The 21205-nt window shown below is 49.6% G+C and overlaps 2 protein-coding genes across 5 annotated transcripts in view; one reads left to right on the top strand and one right to left on the bottom strand.

The window, feature by feature from the left end:
- The window catches only part of Ddr (discoidin domain-containing receptor 2), a 642292-nt gene that overhangs the window by 587117 nt on the left and 33970 nt on the right, over nucleotides 1–21205 (bottom strand). The gene's annotated exons all lie outside the window — the stretch shown is intronic.
- LOC138357514 (platelet binding protein GspB-like) lies at nucleotides 16817–18298 on the top strand. Its single transcript, XM_069314372.1, has one exon. The coding sequence runs from the start codon at nucleotides 16817–16819 to the stop codon at nucleotides 18296–18298; it is 1482 nt and encodes a 493-aa protein (XP_069170473.1).

The following is a 21205-nucleotide window of genomic DNA, read 5'->3' as shown; positions in this document are numbered from 1 at the left end:
TAGAAGCCCAGCCCCCAGTAGCCCCCCAAGCACCCCTCCTGAACTCTTTCACCCCCCATACACCCCCCGGACCCCCCCAGACACCCCCTGGATCCCCCCGGACATCCCCCGGACCCTCCCCGCCCCCAGTCATCCCCCAGACACCCCCCAGATCCCCCAGATCCCCTCTGCCCCCAGTCACCCCCCAGACATCCCCCAGATCCCCCCAGACCCCCAGAGAAAGGGAGAACTCTGGTACAAGAGTTTCCATGAAGAATCTCAAGGTTTGGTACACCAATGCTGATGGGGTATCTAATAAAGCAGAAGAGATAAAAGAAAGAGTGAGTGAAGCAGATCCTGACATAGTTGCAATTGTGGAAACTAAAATTAATGACATGATCTCAGATGCTATCTTTCCTGAAGGGTACCAGGTGATACGAAAAGAGAGGACACAGAGACAGGGAGGGGGAGTAGCACTCCTAATAAAGCGGAAATGGAAGTTTGAAGACCTGGGAAATCGAGTTACCAATGAGTGCACAAGCTTCATACATGGAACTCTGACAGTAGATGGGAGGAAGATTGTGATCATGGTAATCTACAATCCCCCACCAAACAGTAGAAGACCCAGGCAGGAGTATGATGACAACAACAAAGCATGTATTGATGAACTGCAGAAGGCAGCAACACTAGCCCACAGAATGAGAGCGAAGCTGCTGATCATGGGGGACCTAAATCATGGAGAGATAAATTGGGAATCAAGGAATCCCCATGGAGGGGATGAAACGTGGGGAGCAAAATTAGTAGATGTTATAGACAGGAATTTCCTGACACAACATGTGAAGGAAGACACAAGGGAAAGAGGAGGAGATGCACCGAGCCTATTAGACCTGATTTTCACCCAGAACGTAGAAGATATCGAGAATTTAGAGCATGAAATACCTCTAGGGGCCAGTGACCATTGTGTCCTAGTCTTTGACTACATGATGGAATTCAAAATTATGACCATGGGACAAGAGATCTGGGAAAGGAGAGCTGACTACAGGAAAGGGGACTATATGAGGATAAGGGACTATCTGGGTGAAGTGCAGTGGGAGGAAGAAATTAGAGGAAAAACAGTCCAAGATATGATGGACCTAGTCATACAGAAATGCCAGGAGGCCGAAGAGAGATTTATACCAACGGTAAAGGGAAAAAATAAGAAGGAATATAATAACCCATGGTTTAATAGACAGTGTCAGGAAGCAAAAATGGCCAGCAGGCGGGAGTGGAGGAAGTACAGAAGACAAAGAACAGAGGACAACAGAAGCAGATACAACAGAGCTAGGAACGATTACATTAACATAAGACGAACATCGGAAAGGGACTATGAGAACGATATTGCAATCAAAGCGAAAAAACAACCTAAGTTACTACACAGTCATATAAGAAGAAAAATGTCGGTGAACGACCAAGTGACAAGACTAAGGAAGACAGAGGGGGCATATACTGAAAGTGACAAGGAAATCTGCGAGGCACTGAATGCCAGTTTCCATGGAGTGTTCACTACCGAGCCTGAGCAGCTCCCATTGTTGGAAGGGGTTACCCTAGATGAAAGACTATCAGATATAGAGGTGACAGCAGAGGAGGTAATGAAACAGTTGACAACTCTAGATGCAACTAAAGCAGTTGGACCAGACAAAGTATCACCGTGGATACTAAAAGAAGCAGCACAGGCCCTCAGCGTGCCTCTGGCAATGATCTTTAATGAGTCACTTATGTCAGGAGAATTGCCCAGTTGCTGGAAGAAGGCAAATGTCGTGCCGATCTTCAAGAAAGGAGATAGGGAGGAGGCACTTAACTACAGACCTGTATCACTGACAAGCATCCCCTGTAAAATACTGGAAAGAATAATTAGGCTACGACTGGTTGCACACCTGGAGAACATTAGGTTTGTGAACAAACATCAACATGGGTTCTGGACAGGGAAATCGTGCCTAACAAACCTTCTGGAATTCTATGATAAAATAACGAGGATAAGACAGGACAGAGATGGTTGGGCAGACTGCATATTTCTGGACTGCCAAAAAGCCTTTGATACAGTACCGCACATGAGACTGCTGTTCAAGCTCGAGAGGCAGGCGGGGGTGGGGGGAAAGGTCCTAGAATGGATAAGGAACTACCTAACAGGAAGGAGCCAAAGAATTACGGTAAGGGGCGAGAAGTCGGACTGGCGAACAGTAACAAGTGGAGTACCACAAGGATCGGTGCTGGGACCAATTCTATTTCTTGTGTATGTTAACGACATGTTTACAGGCGTAGAGTCCTACATGTCGATGTTTGCGGATGATGCAAAGTTGATGAGAAGAGTTGTGACAGATGAGGATTGCAGGATCCTCCAAGAGGACCTGAACAGATTGCAGAGATGGTCAGAGAAATGGCTACTAGAATTCAACACGAGCAAATGTAAAGTTATGGAAATGGGACTAGGAGATAGGAGACCAAAGGGACAGTACACAATGAAGGGGACCAGCCTACCTGTAACGACGCGTGAAAGAGACCTGGGGGTGGACGTAACACCTAATCTATCTCCTGAGGCACATATTAATAGGATAACGACAGCAGCGTACTCTACACTGGCAAAAGTTAGAACATCATTCAGAAACCTAAGTAAGGAGGCATTTAGGGCGCTTTACACTGCCTACGTAAGGCCAGTCTTAGAGTATGCCGCCTCATCATGGAGTCCCCATCTGAAGAAGCATATAATGAAACTGGAAAGGGTTCAGAGGTTTGCAACGAGACTCGTCCCAGAGCTACGAGGGATGGGGTATGAAGAGCGCCTGAGGGAACTGTGCCTTACGACACTAGAAAGAAGAAGGGAGAGGGGGGACATGATAGGAACGTATAAGATACTCAGAGGAATTGACAGAGTGGACATAGACGAAATGTTCACACGGAATAGTAACAGAACGAGAGGACATGGATGGAAGCTTGAAACTCAGATGAGTCACAGAGATGTAAGGAAGTTTTCTTTTAGCGTGAGAGTAGTGGGGAAATGGAATGCACTTCAGGAACAGGTTGTGGAAGCAAATACTATTCATAATTTTAAAACCAGGTATGATAGGGAAATGGGACAGGAGTCATTGCTGTAAACAACCGATGCTCGAAAGGCGGGATCCAAGAGTCAATGCTCGATCCTGCAAGCACATATAGGTGAGTACATATAGGTGAGTACACACACACACACACACGCACGCACGCACGCCTGACCCCTAACAATAAAGCCCAGAAACCTCCGGACGCAATAATTGAATTTGCACATTAATTCACCGCCGGATAAAGAATATATAATTTGTTTTATTATAATTATGTCCCCCGGGCCTGCCTGGTGGTGTGGGGGTGGGGTGGGGTGTGGGGGTGTGGGGTGGGGTGTGGGGGGTGGGGTGGGGTGTGGGGGGTGTGGGGTTATCGTCTGAGGGGAGGGGAGTGTCCCCGCGGGGTGTGGCGCGGGGCGGCCCTATGAGGGACAGAGCAGTCACCAAGCCATACTAGTGAAGTTAGCTGTTACCAAGCTAAAAGGTAAGGTTGAGGTCAGTTTGTGGTCCTGGGGGACCAGCCAACAGGTAAGGTCAAGTCGGAAGATCCACTGGTACTTCCTTGGTGATGTCGACTAATTTTCCACCGTATCTGGGACCGGGTGAATGATGAGGTTTCACCTCGGCACCGAACTTTAATCCTGTGAATGATGGTCGAGTGAGTATACACAAGTACCGAGGACGAGTGCAGAGGTCGCCATGTCTCTTGGAGTGGCGGAACGGACACGTCCACTCCCGCTGGTGGCTGAGGTGAGAGTGTGGAGCTTGTTGACCACAGCACCACACCTGTTCTTTAGGCAAGGATGGGAGGAGGAGTTGGGTTGAGAGTGGGGATAACGTGACGTCACACAGGTAGATGGTGAGTCATATGACGTCACACAGGTAGAGGGGGGTGAGTCATATGACGTCACACAGGTAGAGAGGGGTGAGTCATATGACGTCACACAGGTAGAGGGGGGTGAGTCATATGACGTCACACAGGTAGAGGGGGTGAGTCATATGACGTCACACAGGTAGAGAGGGTGAGTCATATGACGTCACACAGGTAGACTTGACGGATGTGACGTAATCACCGTGTGAGTGCCTCCCAGCACACGAGGAGCCGAGTCTCTGCTTGCATGAAGGCAGTAACACAATTTTAAATAATGTCTGTCTACCCTCTCAATTCCCCCAAGAATTTTGTATATAGTAATCATGTCTCCCAGAACTCTTATGTCTTCTAGCGACGTGAGGTGTAATTCCCCCCGCAGCCTTTCCTCGTAACTCATGCCTGTTAGTTCTGGAACTAGTCTAGTGGCATACCTTTGAACCTTCTCCACCTTCCTCTTATGCTTGACAAGGTATGGACTCCATGCTGGAGCCGCATACTCCAAGATTGGTTTTATACGTGGTATGCAATTGAAAATGATGCCTTGCACAATTTCTAAAAACAGTTCTGATGTTAGCCAGCCTCGCATACGCTGCTGATTATACCCTTTGATGTGGGCTTCAGGAGACAGGTTCGGTGTGATATCAACTCCTAGATCTATCTCTCTGTTTCGTGGAGGACTGTGTCTCACATTCGATAGCCTTCTGTCTGGCCTCCTGTTTCCTCCACCTAGCTTCATTACTTTATATTTGTTTGAGTTGAACTTTAGTAGCCATTTGTTGGACCATTCCTTCAGTTTGTGTAGGTCATCTTGTACCTGGACCTGGGTTGTACCTGGAGGGGTTTCTGTGGCTTCTTCTACTCAAGCCTGGTCCAGGACCAGGCTTGACTTGAGAGACTTGAGGGTTTGACAGGCTGTTGCTTGGAGCGGCCCGCAGGCTTACAGACGCTGTCTGTAGTTCAGTGCTTCCTGAACTTCCTGACCACATTCCAGACCTGGGACCAGATTCACGAAATCACTTATGCAAGCACTTACGAACCTGTACTTCTTTTCTCAATCTTTGGCGGCTTTGTTTACAATTATTAAACAGTTAATGAGCTCCGAAGCACCAGGAGGCTGTTTATAACAATAACAACAGTTGATTGGCAAGTTTTCTTGCTTGTAAACTGTTTAATAATTGGAAACAAAGCCGCCAAAGATTGAGAAAAGAAGTACAGGTTCGTAAGTGCTTGAGTAATAGCTTTCGTGAATCTGGCCCCTGGCTTTTATATTAGTGACTGCCACAGTAGTTGACACCATCAACACACTCCGCTGTAAGAATATCATCCAGGAGACATCTTTAAGACAGCCTAATTACCGAAGAAATATAGATGCCCTTGGGGGGTAGAGGGGCACGTTCAGCGTGCCACAATGATCCTGAAGTGCGGATGTTTGTGTCTTCAAGAACACCTGAACGAGACTTATAACCTCCGCGGCCATGGCACCAAAGTTCAGCCACACAAGCTGAGAATCGTAGTAAGAGCCTTGATGCTGTAAATCCTCCATCCCTCCCTCCCTCTCTTTCTCCCCCGTCCCTCACTCTCCCCCCACCTCTCTCTATCTCTCTCTCTCTCTCTCTCTCTCTCTCTCTCTCTCTCTCTCTCTCTCTCTCTCTCTCTCTCTCTCTCTCTCTCTCTCTCTCTCTCTCGCTCTCTCTCTCTCTCTCTCTATTTCTCTCTTTCTCGGGCTCCTGTGCTATTTCTTTCCGTTTGATCCCTTATCATTCTCCCTCTCATATCCTCTCTTCCAGCCCTTTCCTGTACGTGGGGTGGGGTTGTGGGGTGTGGTGGGGGGGTGTAGATGAGGTAGGGTTGTGGGGTGTGGTGGGGGTGTGCGGGGTGTGGTGGAGGTGGGGGGTGTTGTGGGATTGTGAGGTGGGGAAGAGAGTGGTGGGGGTTAGAAATGTGGTAGGGGGTGTAGAGTAGGAAGTGTGGTGGAGGGGTGTTGAGGGGTGTGGTGAAAGTGTGATAGTGGTGGTGGATGGGGGCTGGCACTGTGCCCCAATACCTCGCAGGAAAAGAAAATACGCTAGATTTCGATCAGATTGGACCACGCGTACCCTAGGTAACTACTCCAACATCCACCATCACTAGCCCCTCCACACCCACCAACACTACCTCCAACACCCCAACAAATCACACCACCATTTAAAAATCTACAAAATAAAGAGATTTATAAGAAGATTAATGCCACAAGCCCGGAGCTAAGAATACCTAGCTATGAAGACAGGTTAAAGACAGAATAACGAAGGAATACGAAGGGATATGATCACCACCACCACCACCATCACCACCACCATCACCACCACCACCACCACCACCATCACCACCACCATACCACCACCACCATCACCACCATCCACCACCACCATCACCACCACCACCACCATCACCACCACCATCACCACCACCACCACCACCATCACCACCACCATCACCACCACCATCACCACCACCACCACCATCACCACCACCACCACCACCATCACCACCACCACCACCATCACCACCACCATCACCACCACCACCACCACCATTACCACCACCATCACCACCACCACCACCATCACCACCACCACCACCACCATTACCACCACCATTACCACCACCACCACCATTACCACCACCACCACCACCACCACCACCACCACCATCACCACCACCACCATTACCACCACCACCACCACCACCACCATCACCACCATCACCACCACCACCACCACCATCACCACCACCACCACCACCATTACCACCACCACCACCATTACCACCACCACCACCATCACCACCACCACCACCATTACCACCACCACCACCATTACCACCACCACCACCACCACCACCATCACCACCATCACCACCACCACCATTACCACCACCACCACCACCACCACCATCACCACCACCACCATTACCACCACCACCACCACCACCACCATCACCACCATCACCACCACCACCATTACCACCACCACCACCACCACCACCACCACCACCACCATTACCACCACCACCACCATCACCACCACCACCACCACCACCATTACCACCACCACCACCACCACCACCACCACCACCACCACCACCATTACCACCACCACCACCACCACCACCACCACCACCACCACCACCACCACCACCATCACCACCACCACCACCACCACCACCACCACCACCACCACCACCACCACCACCACCACCACCACCACCACCACCACCATTACCACCACCACCATCACCACCACCACCACCATCACCACCACCACCATCACCACCATCACCACCATCACCACCACCACCACCATCACCACCATCACCACCACCACCATCACCACCACCACCACCACCATCACCACCACCACCACCACCACCACCACCACCACCACCACCACCACCACCATCACCACCATCACCACCATCACCACCACCACCATCACCACCATCACCACCATCACCACCACCACCACCACCACCACCACCACCACCACCACCACCACCACCACCACCACCACCACCACCACCACCACCATTACCACCACCACCATCACCACCACCACCACCACCATCACCACCACCATTACCACCACCATTACCACCACCACCACCATCACCACCATCACCACCACCACCACCACCACCACCATCACCACCACCACCACCACCACCACCACCACCACCACCACCACCACCACCACCACCACCACCACCATCACCACCATCACCACCACCACCACCACCACCACCACCACCACCATTACCACCACCACCACCATTACCACCATAGCCATCGCCTTCATCTATCCTAACAAACCTTTGGCAATAAATTTTTGCCAGGGGTAAAAAGTCGCCACGACTCAAGATTGTCTCATGCTCTCAGGAAATTCGAACGCGGTGAGAGAGGGAGAGGTAATAAGTGAGAGGGAGGGAAGAGGGAGAGGTAATAAGTGAGAGGGAGGGAAGAGGGAGAGGTAATAAGTGAGAGGGAGGGAAGAGGGAGAGGTAATAAGTGAGAGGGAGGGAAGAGGGAGAGGTAATAAGTGAGAGGGAGGGAAGAGGGAGAGGTAATAAGTGAGAGGGAGGGAAGAGGGAGAGGCGAGAGGTATAACAGATATCAACAAGAGCGTGGCAGAGTTTGCAAGAAATTGACAACATGCCCATGCACTCAGCCCCGGGTCCAGACTCATGGAATTCAATATGTATAAAGAAATGCAAAGTGGCAGTATCACAGGCACTCAGTACAGTGTGGAGGAAGAGCTTGGGCACTGAGGAGATACCAAATACTCTTAAAGCAGCAGACATTGCTCCTCTACACACGGGAGGAAGCAAAATATTAGCAAAGAATTAAAGACCAGTTGCACTAACGTCCCACATAATAAAAGTATTTGAGAGTGATCAGGAGTCAGGTCACCAGTTTCATGGAGACCAATGACCTCCACAACCCAGGCCAACATGGATTTAGAGCGGGAAGATTATGCCTCTCACAGCTACTTGATCACTATGACAATATCACCGAGGCATTACGAGGAAAACAGAATGAAGGTATGTTATGCACGGAGTTCGCAAAGGCATTCGATAAATGTGATAAGAGTGATAGCACACAAAATGAGGTCAATAGGAATAACTGGTAAAGTAGGACGGTGGATATTTTCTGTCGAACAGAACACAAAGAGTAACAGTCAACCAAATAAAATAGAGTCCAAACGCAGTTAAAAGATCTGAACCTCAGGGTACAGTCCTTGCACCACTGCTATTCCTTATTCTCATATCAGATATAGATAAAAATACTAATCACAGCTTCGTGTCATCCTTTGAAGATGACACAAAAATCAGCAAAAAAATTACCTCTGCTGAAGACACTGAAAAACTACAAGCAGATATTAATAAAATTTTCGATTGGGCAGCAAAAAATAATATGATGTTTAACAGTGATAAATTCCACGTACTCAGGTACGGTAAAATGAGAACTTTAAACATAATACAGGGTACAAAACACAATCAAATCTACCCATAGTAGGAAAGCAGCATGTAGAGGATTTGAGAATAATAATGTCTGACGACCTAACGTTTAGGGAGCATAACCAAGCAAATATTGCGTCAGCCAGAAAAATGATAAGATGGAATACGCGAACTTTCAAATCCAGGGATCCCATCACAATGGTTGTACTATTCAAAGCACTTGTGGTGTCCCGTCTTGAGTACTGCTCGATACTCACTTCACTCTTCAGAACTGAAGAGATTGCTGAAATAGAGGGAATAAAGCACCTCAATAATTGGGAGCGTCTCAAAGCTCTCCAAATGTACTCGTTAGAAAGGAGACGAGAGAGGTATCAAATAATATATACATGTGGAAAGGCTGAGTAAACTGCACCTCACGTCGCTGGAAGAGACGAGCTCGGGGAAACATGATCACCACATACAAAATTCTTAGGGGAATTGACAGGGTAGACAAGGATGGATTATTTAACAAGGGTGGTACACGCACAAGGGGACACAGGTGGAAGTGATTCCCCAAATGAGCCACAGAGACACTAGAAAGAACTTTTTCAGTGTCAGAGTAGTTAGTAAATAGAATGCACTAGGAAGTGAAGTGGTGGAGGCTGACTCCATACACAGTTTCAAATGAAGATATGATAGACCCCAGTAGGCTCAGGAACCTGTACACCAGTAGATTGACGGTTGAGAGGCGGGACCAAAGAGCCAAAGCTTAACCCCCGCAAGCACAACTAGGTGATTACAACTAGAGTACCACCTTGTTATATAACCAGGTGCAGTGGTAACCTACTTGCGAGTACTTTGGTATGGGTTCGAGTCCTTACCGGGGAGGAATGATAAGGCGCCAATCCTTAACTGTTTGCCCCCTTGCTTACCGGGACGTGACTGGGCACCTGATTGTTAACCGATTAGTAGGTCGTGTACGAGGGGAAACTAGCAGGTAAGGCTTACCACGATGTATGGCAAGGGAAAACTCTCACCCTGATAACAGGTGTCAGAGGTCGCCTGTTCTTATGCCCACCTCTGTAAAACAAATTATAGATAGATACCTAGAGATATAGATAAGTATATAGATAGTTCAGAAAGCTCCCACTACCGGAGCCGGTCGGCCGAGCGGACAGCACGCTGGACTTGTGATCCTGTGGTCCCGGGTTCGATCCTAGGCGCCGGCGAGAAACAATGGGCAGAGTTTCTTTCACCCTATGTCCCTATTACCTAGCAGTAAAATAGGTACCTGGGTGTTAGTCAGCTGTCACGGGCTGCTTCCTGGGGGTGGAGGCCTGGTCGAGGACCGGGCCGCGGGCACACTAAAAGCCCCGAAATCATCTCAAGATAACCTCAAGATAACCTACCTCCTCCCCCCCCCCCCCCCGCTAACACCACCAAGACTATGCTCTCAACAATTATTTTCAGATTGTTCCCGCCAAAAGTTGAGCCCCAACGAGGCAACTTCCTCCATAATGATCCATATTTTAAACAACTTCCAACGTTGGTTTTTTGCCCTCTATCCCGTCACCAACTTTTATAATTGAAAAAAAAAATACCTGGTTGAGATAGACCTGGCGCCGGAGCCATTACCGATGATGACATGATGTCCCACGTGTCCTAGCGTGACATGATAACACGCACTGTCATATTATTGTGTCTGCGTCACCCGTGACTGTACCGTCACGCCAGGCCCTGTGTCAGTCAGTTGCTGCCACCACAGTGGCTCCACAGTCACAGTGCCACCACAGTGGCTCCACAGTCACAGTGATACTACTGCCACAGTGGCTCCACAGTCACAGTGCCACCACAGCCACAGACCCACCACAGCGACAGTGCCACCACAGCCACAGACCCACCACAGCGACAGTGCCACCACAGCCACAGACCCACCACAGCCACAGACCCACCACAGCGACAGTGCCACCACAGCCACAGACCCACCACAGCCACAGACCCACCACAGCGACAGTGCCACCACAGCCACAGACCCACCACCCCCACAGTGCCACAGTTTACATAGACTACCACTAGGACCAGCCAGAGAGAAAGAACACTCAACCCAAAACATCATCCTAAAGCCACTTAAGTCAATATGACGTCACAACCGCTGTTGGGGATTGGCAGCCCAATACTCCAATAGAGATCTGTGAAGCCATTTCCTCCTCACTCCCCCCCCCTCCATCCTCCCCCCCCCCCTCCATCCTCCCCCTCCCCCCTTCATCCAACCTCTCGTAACCCCAGGCCGTGGAGTGGAGAGTAACGATGGATGAATCCACGTGCTAGTGGATGGATGGATGAGGATAAAGTGACAGATGTACACAAACGTTCCGAACACTTTCACGAAATGACCTTTCGAACGTTTCAACGTAACGTACCAAATGTTATTGGGTTAAAACATGACATTGTGGTGATGGTGAGGATAGTGAAGGTGATAACAGTGATGGTGAGATGGGAATATACAGGACTAGAGGTGCTAATGGCAAAGATTACTATAATGACTCAGCAGTAAAACACCAGAAGAAGAATAGAACATATAAAGAAAAAAGAACATTTCTTTTTTTTTCGTGGAGGAGGGGAAGATACATTACCCCCTCATCCCCCCCCATCAAGAGAGGCCCTTCACCCCCTCCCCACCCGCCCCCGTCAAGAGAGGCCCTTCACCCCCTCCCCACCCGCCCCCGTCAAGAGAGGCCCTTCACCCCCTCCCCACCCGCCCCCGTCAAGAGAGGCCCTTCACCCCCTCCCCACCCGCCCCTGTCAAGAGAGGCCCTTCACCCCCTCCCCACCCGCCCCCGTCAAGAGAGGCCCTTCACCCCCTCCCCACCCGCCCCCGTCAAGAGAGGCCCTTCACCCCCTCCCCACCCGCCCCTGTCAAGAGAGGCCCTTCACCCCCTCCCCACCCGCCCCTGTCAAGAGAGGCCCTTCACCCCCCTCTTCCCCGTCAAGAGAGGCCCTTCTCCCCCGTCAAGAGAGGCCCTTCACCCCCCTCTTCCCCGTCAAGAGAGGTCCTTCTCCCCCGTCAAGAGAGGCCCTTCACCCCCCTTCTCCCCCGTCAAGAGAGGTCCTTCTCCCCCCTTCCCCACGTAAAGAGACCCATCCCCTTCTCACCCCCCCCCCCCCCGTCAGCGACCACGAGGATCCTCCCTACAGAAACTACGGCTGGGAAGGCGCTTCCCTTTACTTTTGAGAAGTTGGAAGATAATTTTATATGCCTTTAAACAACTAAGTGATCTCTCTCCTTGACGACTGACCAAGGGCTCACAAGATGCAAGCACAGGAACACCCAGCTGAGAGCAGACGTACCGAAACTAAAGCTTTCCTTTGTTGTAGCTGACTTAAGATACACACACACACAGCCGGCTGCTTATAAAAGATCTACTTAAATTAATTAGCCTTATTTGAATTAGTTTTTGTGGTCATTAGTATACGACTTTGAAGAAGGCTGAGCATATTAAATAACTTATACACATTATTCTTTATGTTAATTATAATATTAAACTATTCGTGTATTTTAATCCATATGTATGTATATTTAGGACACATAGCGACAGTGTATATATATATATATATATATATATATATATATATATATATATATATATATATATATATATATATGTATTACATATATATATATATATATATATATATATATATATATATATATATATATATATATATGTATACCTCCTTATCTCTGCGTATTCCCCCCCCATCTCTGTGTATATCCTTCCCACTCTCTCTCACTTCTTCCAGAGAGACTGGTGAAGAAGAAGGGTAAGGTGGAGGAAGGAAGAGGTAATTAGCAGCATAACTCTGGAACAGAAGCTTAAAGCCCTCCCATCTGTCTAGATCAACCTGTCCCTCCACCCATCCCACCCTCTCTCTCTATATCACTTCCTTTACCTATCCTTCACATTAATACAACAGGAATTATACACATAAGTGACAGAATAATAAAGAAAAACCAGCTTTAGGAAAACTGAGGATATTCCGTTACCTCAGGATGAACATAGATCTACACTTATACAAGGCTCTAGTCCAGACGCATCTCTAATACCCTCCAGTACCACTACACACCTTAAAGAAAACTAACATGCAACATCTACAAGGGGGACAAAATAAGGCGCTAAGAAGAGTAGCCAAACACCGTCCACCATATGACCAGACAATCCAGGAGCTCCAGGAACTCCTGAACACACAACCACTAAACATCAGACTACAGCACCAAGCCACCAGGGTGTGGAACACCATCCTAATGTTACAAGACCCAATGTTAGAAACATTACTCCAAGATGAGACGCCCCACTCCCACAGCTGGTGGCCCAAGATGAGACGCCCCACTCCCACAGCTGGTGGCCCAAGATGAGACGCCCCACTCCCACAGCTGGTGGCCCAAGATGAGACGCCCCACTCCCACAGCTGGTGGCCCAAGATGAGACGCCCCACTCCCACAGCTGGTGGCCCAAGATGAGACGACCCTCTCCCACAGCTGGTGGCCCAAGATGAGACGCCCCACTCCCACAGCTGAACATTATGACAAGAGACGCTTTCTAGTGATTAACAGATTGTGTTGGAAATAAATATTATATGCTATTAAAGAACAATTTAATGTTATCGAATATTATAAATGATTTAAGATGTAAACAATATGGTACATGGTACCATAATACTGGTGTTGAGCAAATACCATGCAAACTGGTATCATCCCCTTTCACCCCTTTCCCCCCCCCCCCACCTCCACTCTCTTCCTCTACCTCTCCCTCTCTCTCTCACTCTCTTTCCCTACACCCCTCCCTCTCTATCTCTCCCCTCTCTCTTCCTCTCTCTCTCTCTCACACACACACACACTCCACATGGCTGTCTCACATGTCCGTGTGTGTGTATTCAACTAGGTGAACACACACACACGGACATGTGAGACAGCCATGTGGAAATCGAGTTACAAATGAGGTATGGGGGAAAGCAGCCAACTCAAGCCAGGTGAGGCAACCAAGCAAGCCAGGTGAGTGATGTGAGGCTAGCCAGGTGAGCCATATAACCAAGCCAGGTGAGGCAGGAAAGACGACCAAGAGGTGAGCGCCTCACAGGACTAATTAAGCCCCTCCCACCTATACTGGGGGTACACTGCCACCCAGGTAACCTGAGAGTCACCTGCTGCTGGTCGTGGCCTGCTCTAGTGCCACCTGTCCAGGTGAGGGGTGCTGGTGTCAAGTGATGGGGGGTGGGGACGGGGGGGGAACCGTTCTGTTGTGTAGGCGGGTTCTGGGTGTGTGTGTCCCTGTGTGGGTGGGTGTATAAGTCTCGTGTGCGTGAGTGTAGACTCAGCCCCCTCCTCCCCCCCCCCGTCCCCCTCCAAGAAAAACACACACAAAGACGGAGAAGCAGAGAGAGGGGTGGATCAACCAGACTCTGCTTGCATAACTAATGTTGGTCATCAATCATCCGGTGAGTGGTCAAGGAGCCGGATGACCACGACAACCTCACCACACAGAATCGGCTACGATTGGCCAAGATGCTAGGTAGGACTTGCTAGGACTGGCTAGGAAGCTGGGTAGAACTGGCTAGGAAGCTAGGGTAGGAGTATGGATGAGGACAAGGAGGAAGCGAAGGGAGGGTTGGAAGGGAGGAAGGGAAGGGAAGAAGAGAGAGGGGGCATGGGGACGGGGAGGAAGGGGGGAGGGGAAGGGGAGGAATGAAGGGGGGGTGGGGGGAGCGAGGAGGAGGGAAAGAAGTTGACGCATCCACTATAATCGCTGCCTTAATGGAAGCTAATTCTTTGTAACAAGAATTAGTGGGGTGAGGTAGTGGGGTAGTAGACGGGAGGGGGGAGGGGGTTAGTGGGGTAGTATACGAGGGAGGTAGTAGGGTGGTTGAGGAGTTGTGGTGGTGTAGTAGTTGTAGAGGGGTGGTTGTGGCGAGGCTGGGGTGGTTGTGGCGGGGCTGGGGTGGTTGTGGCGAGGCTGGGGGGTGGTTAACATTACAGCAGCTACGGAAGACATGTCAAATACTGAGTTTTTCCAAACACATCAATCAACACGCGGAAAAAAGTGTGGCCCACTGAGCAAGCTGCGGCCCGCCCCACACTCTGGGGGGACCTAATTTTGCCTGTTTACAATTGGTGGACGCCATGTCCGCCACGGTGAAAACCGACGCAGAAGCCAGAAGTTTACTGTCTTCTTCAGAAGTTTACTGTATTACTGTCTTCAGCATGACAGAAGAAAGAAGACTCCACTACTGAAGAAGACAGCTATCCTCGGCTCGTCACCCCGCCTCCTTGCCTAACCGGCCAGGTGTTGAGAGCCTCAGATCTGCCCTGCAGCTCCCACCAAACACACACCGAAACTACGACGTTGGTACAACGTTCGAACAAGTTTTAACACCTCCTAACCAGTTATAACAACCAATATAGCAGGTTGTAACGTTCTAATACGTCATAAACACGTTAAGCCAAGATGTAACAACTTTATTACAAGTTGTAATAAGCGGAAAATAGAGACAGTTTCGGTTTGTGTTTCCAGGGTGCTGGATTTAGCCCGGGCTCTGTCTCTCCGACTTCCATGTTTCTTCTCGCCGGCTATTCTTCAGCTATACCCACTTCCCCGCTCACTCGAAGAGTATAATGCCCTATAATTCATTCTTTCATTCACCTCAGACTGGCCCGCTGGCCAAGCTGAGGCCTGTAAGTACTACCAAAACAGGAGGATGAGCTGAAATATGCACAGAGTGCTAATATATAACTATATTTGAGAAAATTACTATTTTGAATGAACAACATAGTTATAATTGATGAATGCGTCTTTAGGGTCGACCGCTGGAATGATTTCAGTCTGAGGACAGGTTGTGTGATTTGTGTGTAAATTGTTGAACGGTTTATACAGGTAATATTTGACTTGTAATATACAGGTTAAACAGCTGCTAGATTAACGAGCAATTAGCTTTTGTTTAGGAAGACAGTCTGCCGTCTATGGTTCATTCTCGGTTCCTGTCGTTGTGGGCGATTCATTCCTGGTCCCTAGCTTGACGTCCCCACTTACCTAGCCGACGTCCCCACCACCTAGCCGACGTCCCCACTACCTAGCCGACGTCCCCACCACCTAGCCGACGTCCACACCGCCTAGCCGACGTCCACACCGCCTAGCCGACGTCCACACCGCCTAGCCGACGTCCCCACCACCTAGCCGACGTCCACACCGCCTAGCCGACGTCCACACCGCCTAGCCGACGTCCCCACCACCTAGCCGACGTCCACACCGCCTAGCCGACGTCCACACCGCCTAGCCGACGTCCCCACCACCTAGCCGACGTCCACACCGCCTAGCCGACGTCCACACCGCCTAGCCGACGTCCACACCGCCTAGCCGACGTCCCCACCACCTAGCCAACGTCCCCACCGCCTAGCCGGCGTCCCCACTACCTAGCCGACGTCCACACCACCTAGCCGACGTCCACACCACCTAGCCGACGTCCACACCACCTAGCCGACGTCCCCACCGCCTGGCCGACGTCCCCACCGCCTGGCCGACGTCCCCACCGCCTGGCCGACGTCCACACCACCTAGCCGACGTCCACACCACCTAGCCGACGTCCACACCACCTAGCCGACGTCCACACCACCTAGCCGACGTCCACACCACCTAGCCGACGTCCACACCACCTAGCCGACGTCCACACCACCTAGCCGACGTCCCCACCGCCTGGCCGACGTCCCCACCGCCTAGCCAACGTCCCCACCACCCGAGACATCACAGCCGGTGAGGTGAAACAATTCAGTTGTAAAAGACTGAAGTTTGAACTGAAAAGTTGCCGATTTGTTTGTTTTTCTCTTTCCCCATCAGCCAATCACGTCCCGTCCAAGCCTTAGTTGGGGATTTGCCTCATGTTGCAGGACCGTGTTCCAGCGTTAAGCAACTCTTGCAACAGTCGGAACATCAACAGCAGTGTCCGTGCAACAGTCGGAACATCAACAGCAGTGTCCGTGCAACAGTCGGAACATCAACAGCAGTGTCCGTGCAACAGTCGGTACATCAACAGCAGTGTCCGTGCAACAGTCGGTACATCAACAGCAGTGTCCGTGCAACAGTCGGTACATCAACAGCAGTCTCCGTGCAACAGTCGGAACATCAACAGCAGTGTCCGTGCAACAGTCGGTACATCAACAGCAGTGTCCGTGCAACAGTCGGAACATCAACAGCAGTGTCCGTGCAACAGTCGGTACATCAACAGCAGTGTCCGTGCAACAGTCGGTACATCAACAGCAGTGTCCGTGCAACAGTCGGTACATCAACAGCAGTGTCCGTGCAACAGTCGGTACATCAACAGCAGTGTCCGTGCAACAGTCGGTACATCAACAGCAGTCTCCGTGCAACAGTCGGTACATCAACAGCAGTGTCCGTGCAACAGTCGGAACATCAACAGCAGTGTCCGTGCAACAGTCGGTACATCAACAGCAGTCTCCGTGCAACAGTCGGTACATCAACAGCAGTGTCCGTGCAACAGTCGGTACATCAACAGCAGTCTCCGTGCAACAGTCGGTACATCAACAGCAGTGTCCGTGCAACAGTCGGTACATCAACAGCAGTGTCCGTGCAACAGTCGGTACATCAACAGCAGTGTCCGTGCAACAGTCGGTACATCAACAGCAGTGTCCGTGCAACAGTCGGTACATCAACAGCAGTGTCCGTGCAACAGTCGGTACATCAACAGCAGTGTCCGTGCAACAGTCGGAACATCAACAGCAGTGTCCGTGCAACAGTCGGTACATCAACAGCAGTGTCCGTGCAACAGTCGGTACATCAACAGCAGTGTCCGTGCAACAGTCGGTACATCAACAGCAGTGTCCGTGCAACAGTCGGAACATCAACAGCAGTCTCCGTGCAACAGTCGGAACATCAACAGCAGTGTCCGTGCAACAGTCGGTACATCAACAGCAGTGTCCGTGCAACAGTCGGTACATCAACAGCAGTGTCCGTGCAACAGTCGGAACATCAACAGCAGTGTCCGTGCAACAGTCGGAACATCAACAGCAGTGTCCGTGCAACAGTCGGTACATCAACAGCAGTGTCCGTGCAACAGTCGGTACATCAACAGCAGTGTCCGTGCAACAGTCGGTACATCAACAGCAGTGTCCGTGCAACAGTCGGAACATCAACAGCAGTGTCCGTGCAACAGTCGGAACATCAACAGCAGTGTCCGTGCAAAAGTCGGTACATCAACAGCAGTGTCCGTGCAACAGTCGGAACATCAACAGCAGTGTCCGTGCAACAGTCGGTACATCAACAGCAGTGTCCGTGCAACAGTCGGAACATCAACAGCAGTGTCCGTGCAACAGTCGGTACATCAACAGCAGTCTCCGTATTAAGCCCTTGCCGTTCCAGTCCAGACCTTAATCGAGGATCTTGAGGTTATCTTGAGATGATTTCGGGGCTTTTAGTGTCCCCGCGGCCCGGTCCTCGACCAGGCCTCCACCCCCAGGAAGCAGCCCGTGACAGCTGACTAACACCCAGGTACCTATTTTACTGCTAGGTAACAGGGGCATAGGGTGAAAGAAACTCTGCCCATTGTTTCTCGCCGGCGCCTGGGATCGAACCCAGGACCACAGGATCACAAGTCCAGCGTGCTGTCCGCTCGGCCGACCGGCTCCCATTGTTACCAACCAACAGCCGGACCAACCGGGCTGTGGTGGGTATGTGGGCCTGCGGGCCGCTCCAAGCAACAGCCTAGTGGACCAAACTCTCACAAGTCAAGCCTGGCCTCGGGCCGGGCTTGGGGAGTAGAAGAACTCCCAGAACCCCATCAACCAGGTTACGTTTCTGGATCTTGTTGTAGAATTGAATAATTCCTTTTCCAGGGTCGACCCGACTAGCACACACGTATCTTGAGTTCCAGGCGCTTGTTTTCCAGCTCTAGCCTCCGTCCTTACGTCCAGGCACGTAAAAGGATGCCTTAAGCATTCCAGGTAGTCGTTCCAGCTGTAAGCAATTCCCCGCAATTCTAGACTTTAGTTCTAGTATTACTGGATCCTGTTTCAGTGTTCAACAATTCCCAGTGTGGACGTGACTAGCGTTGATGATTGGCCGCGTGTGGGATACGCCTTCCTCCAATTCTTACTGCTTTCTTTCCCACACAACGTTCACTTGTTGCGTAATAGACTGCCCCTCTTCCTCTCCCACTGACGTGGAGTAGGATGCTTCCCCTCTCCCACTGAGATTGGGTAGGATGTTGTCTCTCCCACTGGCGTTGTTGTCTCTCCCACTGACGTTGAGTAGGATGCTGCCTCTCTCCCACTGAGATTGGGTAGGATGCTTCCTCTCTTCCACTGAGATTGGGTAGGATGCATCCTCTCTTCCACTGAGATTGGGTAGGATGCATCTTCTCTTCCACTGAGATTGGGTAGGATGCATCCTCTCTTCCACTGAGATTGGGTAGGATGCTTCCTCTCTTCCACTGAGGTTGGGTAGGATGCTTCCTCTCTTCCACTGAGATTGGGTAGGATGCATCCTCTCTTCCACTGAGATTGGGTAGGATGCTTCCTCTCTTCCACTGAGGTTGGGTAGGATGCTTCCTCTCTTCCACTGAGATTGGGTAGGATGCATCCTCTCTTCCACTGAGATTGGGTAGGATGCTTCCTCTCTCCCACTGAGGTTGGGTAAGATGCTGCCTCTCTTCCACGAAGGTTTAGCAAGTCACTGTCAAAGCTTGCTGTGACTGCACAAGATGCAGCTTCCGGTCTTAATAGCCGCCAGCTCCTTAAGCCTCAAATGCCATCAATTCATCTGTTCACCACGTACAGTGTACTTCAATAACACATCAAGATGACCAGATACATCTGTACCTGGACACCTGTATCATGACACATCTCCAAGTGTATTCAGCTCACTTAAATGTGCTCACTTAAATGTACTTCCAGCCTGGAGCATCTGTTCCTAGCGCAGCTTTCTCGACATCTTGTAGTCCAAAGAAGTCTCTTATGAGCATCTAATGAGAACATATATATTCACTCTGTAATTTCATCATTCAGTATCAATTTCCTAACAACTGGTGTTAGTTGACTAGTCTCCTCCCAAGTCAATTAGCCTATTTATTACCATCCAGTTCTGTAATAGAGTGTAGAGATATCTTTAACACCTCGGTCATTTCTCTCTCCTGATAACTGGTTTGAGCATTTTCTGCTGTGAAGGCGGACTCTCCCCAGTTCTTGGGGGTTTATCTCTACGCAAATTATTACAGGCTTAAGGATTACAAGTTTACAGCGACCATTACAGCGAGTCTTGCTATAGATGTACAATAACATCAATACTTTATTGTCATCAACGTTACTCAGGGGACATTTCCGAGTGTTACAAAGGTAACAGCGAGTTCTTCATGTTCACCAAATGTTACAAATGTGATACTTAGGGATCGTTACAATGGTCACTTCCTAAACGTTACACATTCATGTATGTCAACCATTGAATTATACGCTGTATACATTCATGTATGTCAACCATTGAATTATACGTTGTATACATTCATGTATGTCAACCATTGAATTATACGTTGTATACATTCATGTATGTCAACCATTGAATTATACGTTGTATACATTCATGTATGTCAACCATTGAATTATACGTTGTATACATTCATGTATGTCAACCATTGAATTATACGCTGTATACATTCATGTGAGTGTTACAAAGGCTGAGAGTTTCCCTCATCCCTGCATCAGACTTTTCCTAGCTATATATGTGCTTTTTCACACTGCTATGTGATGCCGGGGCTGCATATTTATAAGTGGGTCTCGTATACGTAGCATATAGGGTCCGAAAGGCTCATTTGCCTGGACTCCTGAAGGGTACAAGGAAATTGGTTTGTTTCCAGCCCGTACTCATCCACCAAGGCCAAATGCTCGTTAATCTACCTGACAAACCCTTGTTTACCAATAAAAAACACTACTTTTGCAACATAAGTGTTTGTAAAAAGATTTGCAATATAGTGTTTGCAAAACATTTGCAAAACAGTGTTTGTAAAAAAAACACTACAAACACTATATTGCAAATGTCAAACAGACCCCAACCATTTAACCTAATTTAGATCTAACTATTCAACACATTTTAGTATCTAATATTACCTTAAAATTTAGATTTTTTTTTGTTTAATACGCAGATAATTCACAATAATATTACAATTGATGAATAAGTTTATGTTCGGCCGCCGCCTGGACGAGCCTAGCCTAAGGACAGTGCCTCATACACACCCAACTTCATCCAAGTGTATTTGTATTCTC

The sequence above is a fragment of the Procambarus clarkii genome, chromosome 78 (genome assembly GCF_040958095.1).
Source record: "Procambarus clarkii isolate CNS0578487 chromosome 78, FALCON_Pclarkii_2.0, whole genome shotgun sequence".
Taxonomy (NCBI): domain Eukaryota; kingdom Metazoa; phylum Arthropoda; class Malacostraca; order Decapoda; family Cambaridae; genus Procambarus; species Procambarus clarkii.
The sequence above is the reverse complement of the archived record's forward strand: the minus strand, read 5'-3'. Positions and strand labels throughout refer to the sequence as shown.

Coding starts and splice junctions, on each gene's coding strand:
- LOC138357514 (XM_069314372.1), top strand. CDS start 16,817: ATGTTGCAGGACCGTGTTCCAGCGTTAAGCAACTCTTGCAACAGTCGG.